Source organism: Conger conger, chromosome 14 (assembly GCF_963514075.1).
Source record: "Conger conger chromosome 14, fConCon1.1, whole genome shotgun sequence".
NCBI classification, from domain to species: Eukaryota; Metazoa; Chordata; class Actinopteri; order Anguilliformes; family Congridae; genus Conger; species Conger conger.
In genome coordinates, this window is record NC_083773.1 from 6,841,136 (window position 1) to 6,858,324 (window position 17,189).

A 17,189-nucleotide genomic window follows, 5' to 3' on the forward strand; every position below is an offset into this window, starting at 1 on the left:
TTTATGCTTGTATGCTGGGATAGGCTCCAGCCCCCCTGTTATCCCTGTTCAGGATAAGTGGGTTAAGATAATGGACGGATGGATGTCTCTGCAGGAGTGAGATCCCATATAACACAAATTAATTAACCATGCAAAAGTATATTTAATAAAACATATTTAAGGTAATTTACAGTTTAAAGGCAAACGTTCAGTGTCCTTTGTGTTATTTCATGACATTTAAATCTTGTTAGTTTTTTATAAGTGATTTAATAACACAAGAACTTACTTTGGCTTGGGCTTAGCTTCTTCTGAGTTAATGTTTAAAAGAGAAATAACATGGGTTCAGTGAATTAATTCTCTTTTTAATACCGTCCAAACTTGTATGAAACAATTTTGAACACCAAAAATAAAGGCAGTAATCATGACCTATGACAAGCAGCTATCTGAATGTCGTATCCGACTAATACATTCATGGGGGTGCTTTTATTCTGCTTGCATCCTGATTTATTTACATCTTATGTTAATATTTTGTTTCTTTGATGTCAGGTGAGGCCTTCAAATTTCAATCTCTGAAAATACTGTATATTTATGCAGGGGCATACAAATGTAAATGCAATGTATGTAAACCAAAAAAATCATATTGCACATACACACAGGCACGCACACGCACGCACGCACACACACACACACACACACACACACACACACACACTCACCTTCACGTTCTTCTTCAGTGCCTGGGTAAAAAGGGAAAGTTTGAAAATAATTTTTATGCCAAGAGGCGTGTCCATGGCAACAAGACAAGATTCATGAGAGAAGGAAGCCCCGAGTACAGGTCTCATCAGATTCTGTGAGTGTGTGCGTGTGTGTGAGTGTGTGTGAGCGTGATTGTGTGTGAGTGTGCTTGTGTGAGTGTGTGTGTGTGTGTGTGAGTGTGGTTGTGTGTGAGTGTGCTTGTGTGAGTGTGCTTGTGTGTGTGTGTGTGTGTGTATGTGTCAGAATGTAGGTGTTTGTGCGAGAGAGAGTGTGGGTGTATGTGTCTGTATGTGTGTCTGTGCTGTGTGTGTGTGTGCATGCATGTGAGAGTATGGGTATTAGTGTGTGTGTGTGTGTGTGTGTGTGTGTGTGCTTGTGTGAGTGTGTGTGAGCATGGTTGTGTGTGAGCATGGTTGTGTGTGAGTGTGGTTGTGTGAGTGTGTGTGTGTGTGTGTGAGTGTGGTTGTGTGTGAGTGTGCTTGTGTGTGTGTGTGTTTGTGTGTGTGTGTGTGTGCGTGGGTGTGCATGTGTGCACGTGTATAAATTCTACAATCAAGAATACTTCCTGATTTTAATGGGTGCTGGAGTTAAAGAGAAAAACCCAGGGGAAAACCTTGCAGCTCAGTCATGAGGAAGCTGGTGCCCCACCCACGTGTATGTCCCCCACACGCTGCCAGGAGTTGCATTCCTCACAACGGTGCTTTCTGCACCCAGATCAGCAAAACAATAATGGGCTCGGTATTAGCCTTGGCACACTGCACCAGTAACCAAAACCCAAAAAAACTGTGTCTTTCTGGTCTCAGACAGATGTACTTGTCATAATTTTTTAAATAGCTAATGACCGTGCATGCCCGCGGGCGGTTCGGTCTTAAAACGAGGCGCGGTCGCGGTAATTGTCAGCTTACACCGTTAATTCAGACAATTGTTTAATTTGATTAACTCGCACAGGAGCAGGTTTTCTCCTCAGAAGCTGAATCTGCCAAGGGGCAAACGCAGGACAGGTGGCGTTACAGGGAACCGGAGACGAAACTCCGATAAGCTGCCACACCCAAGACACACCTATCCATTCATTTAAACCACTGAGTCCAGCCCGTTTGCACCTGGCAACTTACTTTGCACTTTAACCACCTGCCATGAAAACCAGCTGAAATGGGGCCTGGCCACGCCTTAAATGCACTTGCGTGTTGCACTTTAGACTCCTCGCGCAACGACCTCTAAAATAGAGCCCAATGGATGCATATATTTTTAGAGAAGAACTAGAAGGTTCTTTTAAAGTGGCCTTTTGGCAGACCGCGGTCCGGCCGTCTCATCGCCCGTGTGGAACACTTAAATTACGCCCCCACCAGGCGAGAGGGGCGCGATGCCAGGCGAGTAACCCAACACCGCGGGGGCACGGCGCTGCCATTGGTGGAGGGAGTCTCAGAAAACCAGATAAGCCTCCGGGACATGTCTGTCCTTCCGTAATTGGAGCGTAATTCGGAGAGTTAAGCCTGGGTTATAGGGGAGATCGGGGCCTGTTGTGACACGGGGACCATTGTTATCCAGTGTTTTTTGTCGGATCAGAAACAAACTTAGCCAGCTGTGAATCACATCCCTGCTGTGAATCACATCCCTGCTGTGAATCACATCGCCCACCCCCCATACACAGGCACTTTCACCTGGATCAGTTTCGTGTCAATTTCGTGCTCAGATAACATGCCGTAGCAATCGAGCCCGTGTCACAACAGACCCCGATCTCCCCTACTTTCCGCGCGGATGGACGCACAGGGATTTCACACTGGAGGTAAATGGCAGTGAACATGCGTTTGGAGCATGCGGACAGTGTTCTGCGGTAGATTACGTCCCTCCTGGTATTGATCCCACGAAGCACGTCTATCAGACGGACCACAGCTGCAGTACCGCCCGTTAAACGGACAACGTGGGGGAACGGTGCGTAACCGCGTGCGGTCGCCGGATTCGGTGCGTGAATGCTGGGTACGCGCGGCACGGCGAGAGACAGCCAGGCGGACCCCTCGCGCGCGCCCGTGTCCGCGGATGTGACATCGTGTCGGCCGCGCGGACCTTCGCGGACACGTGGAGTACAGATCAGGATTTAATCTGTGGCTCAGTCGCTCCAGCAGCCTGCGCCCACGCACAGTGCCCCACAGCAGCGTCGGAATGCGTTTCTGCCCACCGCGATTACGGGCAGGCGTGAGTCCGTGCCGCTAGGGGGGAATGTTCTGGAACGGAGACAGACATAGCGCTAAAGCCCTGCACGCCGGACAGCGATGAGTCAAACGCACGCTCTGTCGTGCAGGTTCCACGCTCGATATAGTCACGGGGACGTCACCTTTCATCTGAGTCACCGGCTCAGCCATGACCTGATCGCGGCGAAACTTCTACAACCAATACTCTCACGCTCGCATTCCCGACAACCGTGACCACACCTACGGTTAATTATGCATCTGTGAATGTGTACTGGGAAGAGCCGGTCTCTGAAGCTTCACAAGGAAATGGCACACATCTCTGCAGAAACCGCGTTCTGGCAGCGAGGTGGTTTCCAACCGTGACCGCGCCTACGGTTAATTACGCGCCTGTGAATGACTGACTGCGGAGAAGAGCCGGTCTCTGAAGCTTCACAAGGAAATGGCACACATCTCTGCAGAAACCGTGTTCTGGCAGCGAGGTGGTTTCCAACCGTGACCGCACCTACGGTTAATTACGCGCCTGTGAATGACTGACTGTGGAGAAGAGCCGGTCTCTGAAGCTTCACAAGGAAACGGCACACATCTCTGCAGAAACCGCGTTCTGGCAGCGGCTACTTCCTGCTTCGCGAAAAAAGTCAGGCACGGTGAATCACTGCAGAAATCATTATTGTCGGTGACATCGTTATTTACGATCAGACCTCAGCGTTTGTTTACTGAGGCCTCATAAAACTTTCATGTTTCATAACTATTATTTTTTATTATTTTGGCAGAACAAAACCTGCAGTATGTGGAGGCCCAACACTGAAATGCATTACGATTCCATATATAGGTCATGAACACGAGACACTTTGCATCTCTTCAACTTCGACTGTGCTGTGCATTACACAATGCAATGACTTACCTTCCTGCTCCCTGAAAACAAAATGGAAAAAAAATTATTGCTATCATTTTGGAAATATATTATACATTAACTTTCAGTATTAATTTTGGTCTCATTATGCCCAAATGTATACCTCTCATTTTCAGAAATGAGTAGATTATTAAATCAAACCTGAATCCAGTATATCCTCATATGTAAAATGCAATAAAACCATTTGCTGAAATGCAGATTTGGTATATTTGGAAATACCGTGATATGGGCAAGCAGACATTAAGAATTTTGAGTGAAACTTACTCATAGTCCGCTTCCTCTGTGTCGGACATATTCAGAACTATAAAGAGAAAGAGGATCTTGGGTCAGTAAAACTGAAATATCTCTTTCGAAACACCTTTAAAAATACACTGTACATCATACTTATTATTTATTACACAATTATTAGCACATCTCTACATAAACTTTAAATGCATATTTGTTTCGAAATCGATTGCTAACGCGCAGTTACACTACTTTACAAAGAAAATCCACATTTGCAATGATTATGATGTATTAAACACCTTACGTGAAAATGAATTGAAATGAAGTTATTGGAATTACAGTATGGTTTAACCCTTTAAGACACAAGGTCACATATACAGTATGTTCTTAACTGAACATTCTAACGCTGATGTTACAATCACAACTGGTGACTGAAAGCAATGGAGTTCTAGAACACTGAATTAGAACGCTGAAGAAAACAAATATTCCAAAAAACCTACTGAAAGAAAACCTATCAACGGGTTAAGGGTTTTTTCCATGCAGAGCTTACCTCCGTTTCCGATGGCTGATGGAGCTTACGGGACAGTGGATGAGCAAACGCTTCTCTCCGTCATGTGTCCATCATTTTTAAACAGCCTGTGGTCACATGACCATCCTCCCGGGCTGTTGCTACGGGGGTACTCTTTTAACGGCGAACGTGGGATCAAGGGGGCCCAGACAAAAAGCACAAATGCCTGCTGTGCCTCCTATTTTTAGGTCAGGGGGCAGATCTCTCTATTTATGCCCCCTGCAAATGCTGCTTCTTTGTCTTGCCAGGGTGTGTGTGTGTGTGTGTGTGTGTGTGTGTGTGTGTGTGCGTGTGTGTGTGTTTGTGTGTGTATGAGGGGCGGGGGGGGTTAATCGTGCTGTTATAAACGTGTGGACACAGATGGTCATGTCTCAACGGACCTGACAAAAGTTCAGAGGTTTTTTGCAGACATTCTTAGAGAGACAGGGGGCAAACTTCTGCCAGTACCCCTGTCTTCAGTGTGAGGACAAGACCTTACTTACCCCCAAACATGCTTCAGAGTGAGGACAAGGCCTCAGTTATCCACAATAACAACATGCTTCAGAGTGAGGGCAAGGCCTCAGTTATCCACAGTAACAACATGCTTCAGGGTGAGGTTGAGGCCTCAGTTATCCACAATAACAACTTGCTTCAGAGTGAGGGCAAGGCCTCAGTTATCCACAATAACAACATGCTTCAGAGTGAAGCCAAGGCCTCAGTTATCCACAATAACAACATGCTTCAGAGTGAGGGCAAGGCCTCCGTTATCCACAATAACAACATGCTTCAGAGTGAGAGCAAGGCCTCAGTTATCCAAAATAACAAAATGCTTCAGAGTGAGGGCAAGGCCTCATTTATCCACAATAACAACATGCTTCAGAGTGAGGGCAAGGCCTCAGTTATCCACAATAACAACATGCTTCAGAGTGAGAGCAAGGCCTCAGTTATCCACAATAACAAAATGCTTCAGAGTGAGGGCACCCTGAATAACCATATGTCCTGACATAACACCTTCGGCCTTTGACGTGCTTAGTCATGGATGGCAGTTACAACCTGCTGAATGCTACTTTCTCTTCAGACTGTTCATTTGAAGAGAAAGTACATTGCTGTATGTTCAGGGTACATTTTTTTGAAAGTTGGCAATGTTGTTGGCCAGGTCCGGTGCTCTTGCTCATGTTGATCTGGTGAAAACAGCTCTGCTCCCCAGATGCTGCACAAAGCCCAAGAGGAAGGTATGTGCTGACTAAATGCAGTGTACTTACCCAACTCTTCGTCTCGTTCCCACCGTCTGATACACAGGTTTCTGCCCGTATCTCTGCTTGCCTGAGTGACATCCAGAGCTGGATGGACAACCACCATCTAAAGCTCAACCCAGGTAAGACTGAAATGATATTCATCCCGGCTAATACCTCTCCCCGTCTGGACCTCTCCATTTCCCTCGGGGATACCACACTCACGCCATCACCCAGTGCAAGGAACCTCGGCATGGTGATGGACATACAACATACGGAGAATCCGCCCCTTTCTCACCCCCTACTCGACCCAGCTCCTGGTCCAAGCGATGGTTCTGTCCCGCCTGGACTACTGCAATTCCCTCTTGGCTGGCCTCCCAGCATCCGCCATCAGACCCCTCCAACTTATCCATAATGCAGCAGCTCGTCTGGTCTTCAACCTTCCCAAATATTCACACGTCACCCCCCTGCTTACTTCCCTCCACTGGCTTCCTGTCATGGCTCGCATCAAATTCAAAATATTGGTGCTAGCCTTCCAAGCAGTTAAGGGGTCTTCCCCAGCTTACCAACAAAAAATCATCAGATCCTACACCCCTGCCAGACCTCTTTGTTCAGCCTCCACATGCCGCTTGGCACCTCCCCCTCTCTGAACCTCCACCTCACGCTCACGACTACTGTCTGTTCTGGCTCCACGGTGGTGGAACGAACTCCCCGTTGAGGTCAGAACTGTAGAAAGACGCACCTCTTCAAGCAGCACTTCTCCCCATCCCTCCCAACCTCCCTGTGAACCTTAATGTTGTCTTTGTGATTTACTTTGTGTTTCGGTATTTTTAGTTGGCTAGGTAAGCAGTGTTTGGATAGTTAAGTTTGGTCACTTTTGCTTTGTTGTTTGTTTGTTTATTTGTTTGTAAAAAAAAAAAAAAAAAAAAATGATAGGCCCTGGTCCTTATCTTTGTTGTACGGGTAGCAATTGAAATTGTACTTCCCTCTAGGGTCTTTCAGCGCACTTATCCCTGGTTATGGGTATGCACTTTGTTGTACGTCGCTCTGGATAAGAGCGTCTGCCAAATGCCAATAATGTAATGTAATGTAATGCAAACAAACAGACAATAAATTTCGCCCATTTTGAAAATGCAAATTACATTTGACAACTCGACAGCTCGTGACCCTGATCTCATCACCCATATTATGGCAATCTGTGACTACAGACTTGGGAATGTGTATGGATTTCAAGTGACCCACTTATACTGAAACGAGTAAGATCTGTGTTCTTACCACTCTGTGGTAATGTGAGTACTGCTTCTATAGCTAATTTTGCTACAAGCTGTTGTAACTCTATTCAGGTGAGATCGGTAATGGAAGCCCATGACATTGGCAGTAGGGTGATCCTCTTCTCCAAGAAAAAAAAGCCTAAAGGTGATTAACTCCATCAGCTACAGCGCACAAAAAAACAAAAACAATAATAATAATTCTTACAATCCAATGTTTCGAAATAATGAGTGATAAGCGAGCACAGCATATCTTTCAAAATAAAAATAAAAACGATATAAAAATATATATTTTTAATTGATTTTTTTTAAATGGACGAAGGCAATCTGCAACCCAGGCCAAATCCGTCTAGCCCTCGCATCACAGCAAAGCTGCCATCTAGTGGTGATACGCTACCATTGCAGGAATATATTTCTACTGAGTTCCAGCGACCTGTCGGCCTGCACGAGCGAGGACTTCCCGTGATTTCTTCAAAAGGTTTTCCTTTCGGAGTCGCTCTATTCAGACTCAATCGACTATGGCCGCCAATAAAACAGCCGTAGGTCACAACGCCCGAAATCTCCGCCCTCGCTAATCCTCAAATAAGCACTGAACGACAGACATAGTTTCAGCGACTAACGATTACGCCATGATCATTTTGCTCCTCTAATATTTTTATTTTACCCATTCCGCTTGAAACCTGTCATTGGTTTCCACATGCAGACTTTAAGAGTCAAATTGCAACGAATCATTTCTTCAGTTTATTTAGTTGCGGTTTGAGCATGGTAACGGAGAAAAAAAAAGAAAAAGAAAATAGTGAATAAGTTACTCATACCTATCACAGACATAAAGAAAACATGGCAGAAAGCTGACACTCTAAATAAACATTGTGCTTACATTCTTGTCCATCAGTGTGGATAATTCAGTCTGCTGAATTGTGAAATTGCAGTAAAGTAAACAGATTAAAAGAACAGACACACCTCAGTATATAGCAGATCATCTAGTACATTGCATGCCAGACAGGCAACAGTTGCAATTTCTGGCCTACACTCAGCAGATTGGACAGAACATAGTCAGGTTTGTGAGTCAAAAGCAATATTCTGCACGACCACACTGCTGTTTATTTTGATGATTCACGTCCATAATTCATGTTATTATTCACAGCTTCATTTTGATCGAGAATCTGAGCTGCGTCTTTAATATTGGAGGACATTGTGACTTGCCACCTCTGCAGGACCTGTGTGCCTCTGGGAGCAGGAAGCATGCCATTCCCACCCTGGCCCCCCCTGTTTGACCCTCTGCTGTTTGTGTCTGTTTGCGCTCTGTGTGAACACACACCGATATACACACACGCACACACACATAAACATACACACAGACATACATATACACGCACACACAGACATACACACACTCACTCACTCACACATACACACACACACACATATACATACACACACACTCACTCACACGTACACACACGCACACACAGATATACACACACACACACACACCCATACACACAGACATACACACACACACATACACACACACGCACACACACACACACACACACTCACACATACACACACACGCACACACACAGACATACACACATAGACATACATATACACACACCCACATATACACACACAAACATACACACATAAACACAGACACATATACAGGCAAACACAAGCACACACACGCACACACACACATACACTCAAACATACACACACACACACACATTTGTGGACTCATTTTCAATTCAATTGATTTAAAAAAATATTAATATCAGAGTGTAGGCAGTTTAATAACTAATCCAAATATAGTCCATGGGAGAGTCACCAGGGGGCTCGCTTAATTCACTGATAGTAGAGCCACTCTACTGCAAATATTGAAATCAGAAGAAATGTCATTACAAATGCAGGGAAATTATATTTTATTCATTCATCATTCATTCTTTAACTCAGTGTAATTAACTCTGAAACAATGCAGTCATTATGAGTCTGATAAAATGCAGGGGGGGAAAAAGGCAGGAATACAATGTCTTTCTAATCTTCAAACTTCACCAGCCTCTTCTGCACTTCCATTACACCCTGTGAGACAATTTAAAGATGAAAAAGGAAAACGTAAAAATTCTTTTTCAGCATTTTCATAACTGATCCCTCATTTTACAGTATATGAGAGAGCATATTGTGAATCTGAATTTGTCCAGATAATAGCATTTGGCATTGTTTACGGCAAATCCGGTATAATTCACTCTCTGTGGCCTGTATAAAGGCACTTTACAGTAGAAGCACTGATCAGTGAAGCACTGGGTCACTCTTGCCTTTTAGCTCATAGTAAATTAAATTAAAATGTATTTTTATAGCGCTTTTTACAATACAATATTGTCACAAAACAACTTTTCAAAGAGCCCAGGCCTGAGACCCCCTTGGGGCTTCTGTGTATTCTCACCTGTTCTTTTTTTGTCCCCTGTATATCCTCACTTCCTGTTTGTGGCCCCTGTGTATCCTCAGTTCCTGTTTGGGGCCCCTGTGTATTCTCACCTGTTCTGCTTGTGGCCCCTGTTCATTCCTCACTGCGTGGGGCCCTTGGCAGCGTCAAACATCTTCTTCCTGCCCTCCATGCCAGACATGGCCTCCACGTTCTTCCTCCAATCACTGACCTCCACAGGCCTCTCCTGTGCAGTGCAGAGGATCATGGGTAAGGTCAGAACAATTGTACGATTGTACAAACACAAATGTAGTACATTTGACAGAAAATGTACCGAAAGTAACACAATGATAATAATGCGAAAAGGGGTGTTTGATAATAATGCATCCTTTTTTGAAGGTGTGAGGACACCCTATGGGCGTGAGTGAGTGAGTGAGTGAGTGTGGGAGGAGGCCCTATGGATGTGAGTGAGTGAGTGTGGGTGGAGGCCCTATGGATGTGAGTGAGTGAGTGTGGGTGGAGGCCCTATGGATGTGAGTGAGTGAGTGTGGGAGGAGGCCCTATGGATGTCAGTGAGTGAGTGTGTGAGGAGGCCCTATGGATGTGAGTGAGTGAGTGAGGAGGCCCTATGGATGTGAGTGAGTGAGTGAGGAGGCCCTATGGATGTGAGTGAGTGTGTGAGGAGGCCCTATGGATGTGAGTGAGTGTGTGAGGAGGCCCTATGGATGTGAGTGAGTGAGTGAGTGTGTGAGGAGGCCCTATGGACGTGAGTGAGTGTGGGAGGAGGCCCTATGGATGTGAGTGAGTGTGGGAGGAGGCCCTATGGATGTGAATGAGTGAGTGTGGGCGGAGGCCCTATGGACGTGAGTGAGTGTGTGAGGAGGCCCTATGGATGTGAGTGAGTGTGTGACGAGGCCCTAGGCAGGAAGCCCTAGGCAGCCCGGGTGCACCTTCTCCGTGTCCTCCTTCTTGACGGACTTGAGGTTGGCGCGCAGGTCCATGGACACCTTGTGCTTGGAGCCCAGGAGCGAGCGCAGGATGGCGTCGGCCGACACCCTCACCCTCCGCAGGTTGGGCCGCTTGAACTTCCCCCGCAGGTCCAGAACTTTGATGTTCAGGTCCTTGATCTGCCGTTAGAAAAACTCTCTGTCAGGCTCTGTCAGCAAACCTGGACCAAATACGTGATTGTTTTAAATTCAAATAATTCACATTCAAATACTTTTCTCTGTGCTAGTGCAACCCAGTTATCACCACAGTCCTTGTTCTACCTGGTGAGTGGTGGTGGGTGACTCTGAACAGAATGATGGGGGTACACGTTGATTTTGGGGGATGTGCTGAACAGAATGGGGGTACACGCTGGATTTTGGGAGATGTGCTGAACAAAATGGGGGTACACACTTCTTTTGGGGGGACGTGTGATGAACAGAATGGGGGTACACACTTGTTTTGGGGGGATGTGTGATGAACAGGACCTGGGGGTACACGCTGGTTTTGGGGGGGGCACGTGATGAACAGGATGGGGGTACACGCTGGTTTTGGGGGGCTGTGTGATGAACAGAATAGGGGTACACGCTGGTTTTGGGGGGCTGTGTGATGAACAGAATGGGGGTACACACTGGTTTTTGGGGGGCTGTGTGATGAACAGAATGGGGGTACACGCTGGTTTTGGGGGGCTGTGTGATGAACAGAATAGGGGTACACGCTGGTTTTGGGGGGCTGTGTGATGAAGAGGATGGGGGTACACGCTGGTTTTGGGGGGCTGTGTGATGAACAGAATAGGGGTACACGCTGGTTTTGGGGGGCTGTGTGATGAACAGAATAGGGGTACACGCTGGTTTTGGGGGACTGTGTGATGAACAGGATGGGGGTACATGCTGGTTTTGGGGGGCTGTGTGATGAACAGAATAGGGGTACACGCTGGTTTTGGGGGGCTGTGTGATGAACAGAATAGGGGTACACGCTGGTTTTGGGGGGCTGTGTGATGAACAGGATGGGGGTACACGCTGGTTTTGGGGGGCTGTGTGATGAACAGGATGGGGGTACACGCTGGTTTTGGGGGGGCGTGTGATGAACAGGATGGGGGTACACGCTGGTTTTGGGGGGCTGTGTGATGAACAGAATAGGGGTACACGCTGGTTTTGGGGGGCTGTGTGATGAACAGAATGGGGGTACACACTGGTTTTGGGGGGGCGCGTGACGCACCTCTCTGGTGTTGTGCTGCACTTTCGCCTCGATGTCGTAGCGCTCCTCGTCCACCACGTCGATCTTGGCGTGAAGCTCACGGCACAACTCCTGCGCAGGGTGCAAACAGACGTTTACACACACACAGGAGGGATTCACACAGGCATTCAAGCGCAGACCCGTCTGATTTAAACACAGAAATGACCCTTTTTCTCACAGGCCCGAGAGGGGAAACGCCTTGTACTGATGGACACAATGTAAAAGTATTGTTGATTCAGCACTGCCAAAAAAAACGAAAATCTGAAATATAGGAGCTGAGAGAGGAAGTGGGTCTCATCTTCACTCCCTTGTTTTGATAAGCGCTCGAAAAACAACGCTGGGAGATCTCTAAAGCAGCGCTGCCAATGCCGGTCTGTAATGACGGGAATGAATGTGGTTTGACCTGCGTTACTGTAACGCTCGAGCGAGATGAAAACAAAACACAGGAAAGCACACTCAATGGATGAAATAATGATAATGTGTTCAGCTATAGAAGAAAACACAAGTCAACCATGTCCTGTTTTGTACCCGGGGGGACTGATGGAAGATTCAAATGAAGGCATGTAGCCAAGGAGCATCTTTTCATTTGCAGTGACTGTAACATCACAACTGCAGTTTGAACAGGGGTCATAAAAACAACTGTATGTGCTGATTTGGCAAGAAGCAGAATAGGGCAGGACTGGATTTTATGTTATCTGGATACAGGGCTACCTGTAGGGGATGATGTTATCTGGATACAGGGCTACCTGTAGGGGATGATGTTATCTGGATACAGGGCTACCTGTAGGGGATGATGTTATCTGGATACAGGGCTACCTGTAGGGGATGATGTTATCTGGATACAGGGCTACCTGTAGGGGATGATGTTATCTGGATACAGGGCTACCTGTAGGGGATGATGTTATCTGGATACAGGGCTACCTGTAGGGGATGATGTTATCTGGATACAGGGCTACCTGTAGGGGATGAGGTTATCTGGTTACCTGGAGCTCGGCGAATGACATGCTGCTGGTGCAGAGGGGAGGGGCTTTCTCCTCCAGGTATCTCTGCTTCTCCTCCTGCGTCTCCACACACTCCTGCTCCAGCTCCTCCTTCGCCTTCGCCACCATCAGGCTCTGCACACACCCACCATACACACCATACACACACACACACACCATACACACACACACACACAAACACCATACACACCATACACACACACACACACCATACACACCATACACACACACACACACACACACACACGCACACACACACACAAACACCATACACACCATACACACACACACACACACACACACAAACACCATACACACCATACACACACACACACACGCACAAACACCATACACACCATACACACACACACACGCACACACACACAAAAACACCATACACACCATATACACACACACACACACCATACACACCATACACACACACACACACACACACACACCATACACACCATACACACACACACACACACACACCATACACACCATACACACACACACACACACACGCACCATACACACACACACACACACACACCATACACACACACACACACCATACACACCATACACACACACACACACCATACACACCATACACACCATACACATACACACACACCATACACACCATACACACATACACACACCATACACACCATACACACACACACACCATACACACCATACACACACACACACACCATACACACACACATACACACACACACACACGCATACACACATACACACACCATACACACACACACACACCATACACACACACATACACACACCATACAAACACACACACACCATACACACACACACATACACACACACATACACATACACGCACCATACACACACACACACACACACACACACATTAAAAACACACATGCACATACACATGCACATATGCACACACACATTAAAAACACACACACAGACACACAGGAAATCACACACACACATTAAAAACACACATAGATGCACAGACAGGCATGCACATATAGACATACAAAGCACACACATGCACGTACGCACACACACACATGCATATATGCACACGCACACACACAGGGTTTTCAAAGTGCTCTCCAGGTGTCGTGCTAGGTTTCCATGGTGACGTGAAATTCAGTACAGGATATGTATTTTAGGCAGACACACCTTCAGCATCAGCTTGCGTGAGGCTGAGATCTTGCACTTTCGCTGGGAAAAAGAAAGGGTTGAATTTGTTTTGTTCACATTATCCCTGCCAATATAGACTGCTCCTTGATGTGAAAATTCTTTACAATAGGGTTTGTAACAAACGTTACATTTTTAACTGTAAATTACCTTTCTTTTTGATGCTTTATAGAGTAAATATCTGAACACATCTGGCTCATTCAGATAATACTATAGTGGTAACAAAGGATACATTTAATTCTTACCTCTTGTCTGTAGAAGAAAAAACAAACACACATTACAGTATTATAGGATTATCAGCACATTCGTTTGAAGTCAATAGATATATTTTTTAAAATATCTATTAGATTATCTCTTTAATGGATGCATATATCTATATCTGTGACATCACAGAATATTTTTTAGACCGTGGAGCGTTATACTGAGTACTCACGACTGCTCGGGCATCTTGGCTGGTCAGGCGTGATCTGAAAGACAAAATAAATGCCTCTTATGCCTCTGTTCATAAAGTAAAAGTCCTCCCCGGGATTTTGTTCCAACCCCCTGGATTTTCACAATCTGCACAATTCTTTGGCCAGGTGGTAGAACTAATTGCTGAAATTGGCTGGCTGAGTTACTTTTACTTTCTGACCCCTGGACTTTACACCTCTGTGTGACTAAAGCAAATGGTCAGCATTTATATAGCGCCTTTATCCAAAACGCTGCTTCTCATTCGCCCATACATACACACACTCACACACCAACGGCGATTGGCTGCCATGCAAGGCGCCGACCAGCTCGTCAGGAGCATTTGGGGTTCAGGTGTCTTGCTCAGGTGACACTTCGACAGAGGGGGGTGAGAGGGGCATTGAGTGTGAGGCTTTTAGCCGGGATCCTCAATCACACACAGAAAGGGCCGGTGTGAGGCTTTCGTATCACGCCTGATTCTCCGAATCAAGGTCCTTAGCGAGCACTCCGGTGTTCAGAATCAGGTGGAGCTGCCCAGGTGGAGCTAAAGCCGGCACCCACACCAACCCTTTTTGCATGATAATCCATACGTCAGGCTTCCCGTGAAAATACTTCCACAAAGGATGCGCTCACGTCTCCTTGCTCAAAGGCAAGATCGGTTCCTAACGTCTACTACCTAGAAGGAACATGGATTGGAACGTCCTTAAAGATGGCGGACCTCGATCGATTTCTGGGTTAGGAGTGAGGGAAAGAGAAGAGAGGAGAATAAGAAGTGGCAGGAATGCGGCCCTGGTGTCTGTCCGTGCGGCGCACCCCCCCGTGCTGACAGACGGGAGGCCCGGACGAGAAGGCGACGGCGGACGGGACGAGGCACAGGGGTGACGCTGCGCCCCCCCAGAATTTCACACCGTCTGCGGAGGCCGCCTCCGCCTGCTAAGTGGCCGAGACGATTGTCTCCGCAAATAGATCCTCGCTAATTACGCGGATATTTCCACAGAAAGGTCACGAGAACGCCTCTGATTCTCTGTGGAAATTCACCGTGAGACTCCACAACTGCCAGAACAGGAACCAGAGAGAATAAATAAAAAATAAAAAAAAGCATCTAGAAATTTGACACAAGACTGAATTGTGCTTATGAAGGTCTTGATTGAACTCCGTGATTAGTTGATTAGTCGAGTCAGGTGTCATAATGCTGGGCTATCTATGTGGCAGACTACTTGCAAGTTGCACAATGAAAATATTTTTTTTCATTTTGAGCCAATGTTAAGAAGATCACACCTAAATCCAATCTCCGTTTCTGCGAGATATATTGACTGAATTAGGAGACTGCAACTAAATACATTTCAGTTGCTTCAGATAATATTGATTAAATGCAATATTATTTCATCTGGGGTAGCAAGTATTGGTGACCATACGCCTCTTGGGTGAGACATCATTGCAAAAAGGAACTGAGCTTCTCAGTAAATACATCTTCAACTATTTTAATTTAGCCATAATTTTGAATAAATAATTATCAACAAATATACTCTCGAAATTCCAATGCAGTTAATGCAATACACGTCAGCTTATCATATATCATTTCATTGTCATGTCAACCAAAAGTAATGATCATCCTCCAGGATTTCTGTATTGGGGGTGGGTTTGGGGGCTCCAGAGAAATCCCCCTTAACATTGGGTTTGGGGATAAATCCCCCTTAACAGTGGGTTTGGGGATAAATCCCCTCTAAGGGTGGGTTTGGGGATAAATCGGTGTGTGTGGGTGTGGGTGTGTGTCCTACCTTCCTGGCTCCTCTGCTGCTGTGGCTGTAGAAGATGGAAAGAATGAAGATGAGGAAAACAATGCGCCCTGATATATAACCAGCCAACCATTGTGTGCTCTGTCCGTCACTGGGGGTATTAATAGAACACACTTACAGACACACACACACACACAGACTTACACACACACATACACACACACACCACACACAGACATGCACACTCACACATACACACACACACACACACACACATGCACACACACACACTCACACATATACACACAGACTTACACACACACACATCCACACACACACAGACATGCACATGCACACACCACACACACACAAACATGCACACTCACACACAGACAAGCACACACACACACAGATTTTACACATCCATCCCCGTCCGGAACCATGGTGAAGGGATTTATATTGCACTTTTTCCAGTAACTTGGCCGACTTTACAGTGCTTTACAATTAATGCCTCATTCACCCATTCGCACACCAATGGTAAAAGGCGTCAACCAGCTCGTCAGGAGCGTTTGGGGGTTAGGTGTCTTGCTCAGGGACACTTTGACACACCCAGGGCGGGATCAAACCTGCAACCCTCCGACTGCCAGATGGCTGCTCTTACCTCCTTCCTTTTCACATGTACCGTATCTCTGTAGTATGGCTGAAAGCTCACGCAGTATCTGCCAAAACGTTAGTGAGCTGTTCTTTAGACATTAAAGAGTGCACCGCAACTTATACACACACTTTCCTACAAAGCAGCAGGTCTCAGGGGGCAACATTGGCTCAGGCGATAAGAGCAGTCATTCGGCAGAGGGTTCCTGGTTCGATTCCCACCCTGAGCGTGTCGAAGTGTCCCTGAGCAAGACACCTAAGCCCCAATTGCTCCTGATGAGCTGGTTGGTGCCTTGCATGGCAGCCAATGGCAGTTGGTGTGTGAGTGTGTGAATGGGTGAATTGGTGAATGAGAAGCATCAATTGTACAGCGCTTTACCATTTAGTGAGGAGCAGTTAG

General features: G+C 46.4%; 2 protein-coding genes across 2 annotated transcripts in view; both read right to left on the reverse strand.

Annotated features, from left to right (window-relative positions):
* The window catches only part of LOC133109894 (troponin T, cardiac muscle isoforms-like), an 11,375-nt gene extending 10,413 nt beyond the window's left edge, over nucleotides 1–962 (reverse strand). Inside the window, exons 1-3 of the mRNA XM_061219632.1 lie at nucleotides 696–962; nucleotides 266–287; nucleotides 1–88 (exon numbers count right to left, since the gene is read on the reverse strand). The exon at nucleotides 1–88 is cut by the window's left edge and continues 775 nt beyond it. The gene's annotated coding sequence lies outside the window, so the exon portion shown is untranslated. The remainder of the gene's footprint in view (nucleotides 89–265; nucleotides 288–695) is intronic.
* Nucleotides 963–9,667: 8,705 nt separating this feature from the next.
* Nucleotides 9,668–13,988, reverse strand: LOC133110029 (troponin I, slow skeletal muscle-like). Its single transcript, XM_061219851.1, has 5 exons — nucleotides 13,938–13,988; nucleotides 12,729–12,860; nucleotides 11,728–11,817; nucleotides 10,476–10,652; nucleotides 9,668–9,772 (listed from the first exon to the last, which is right to left on the reverse strand). Exons 1-5 carry the CDS (start codon nucleotides 13,944–13,946, stop codon nucleotides 9,668–9,670), a joined length of 513 nt encoding a protein of 170 aa, XP_061075835.1. The 5' UTR covers nucleotides 13,947–13,988.
* Nucleotides 13,989–17,189: the final 3,201 nt, after the last annotated feature.

Coding starts and splice junctions, on each gene's coding strand:
- LOC133110029 (XM_061219851.1), bottom strand. Junction 11,818..12,728: donor TGTCATTCGCCGAGCTCCAG/GTAACCAGATAA, acceptor CACCCTGCGCAG/GAGTTGTGCCGTGAGCTTCA. Junction 10,653..11,727: donor TGCAGCACAACACCAGAGAG/GTGCGTCACGCG, acceptor TTCTAACGGCAG/ATCAAGGACCTGAACATCAA.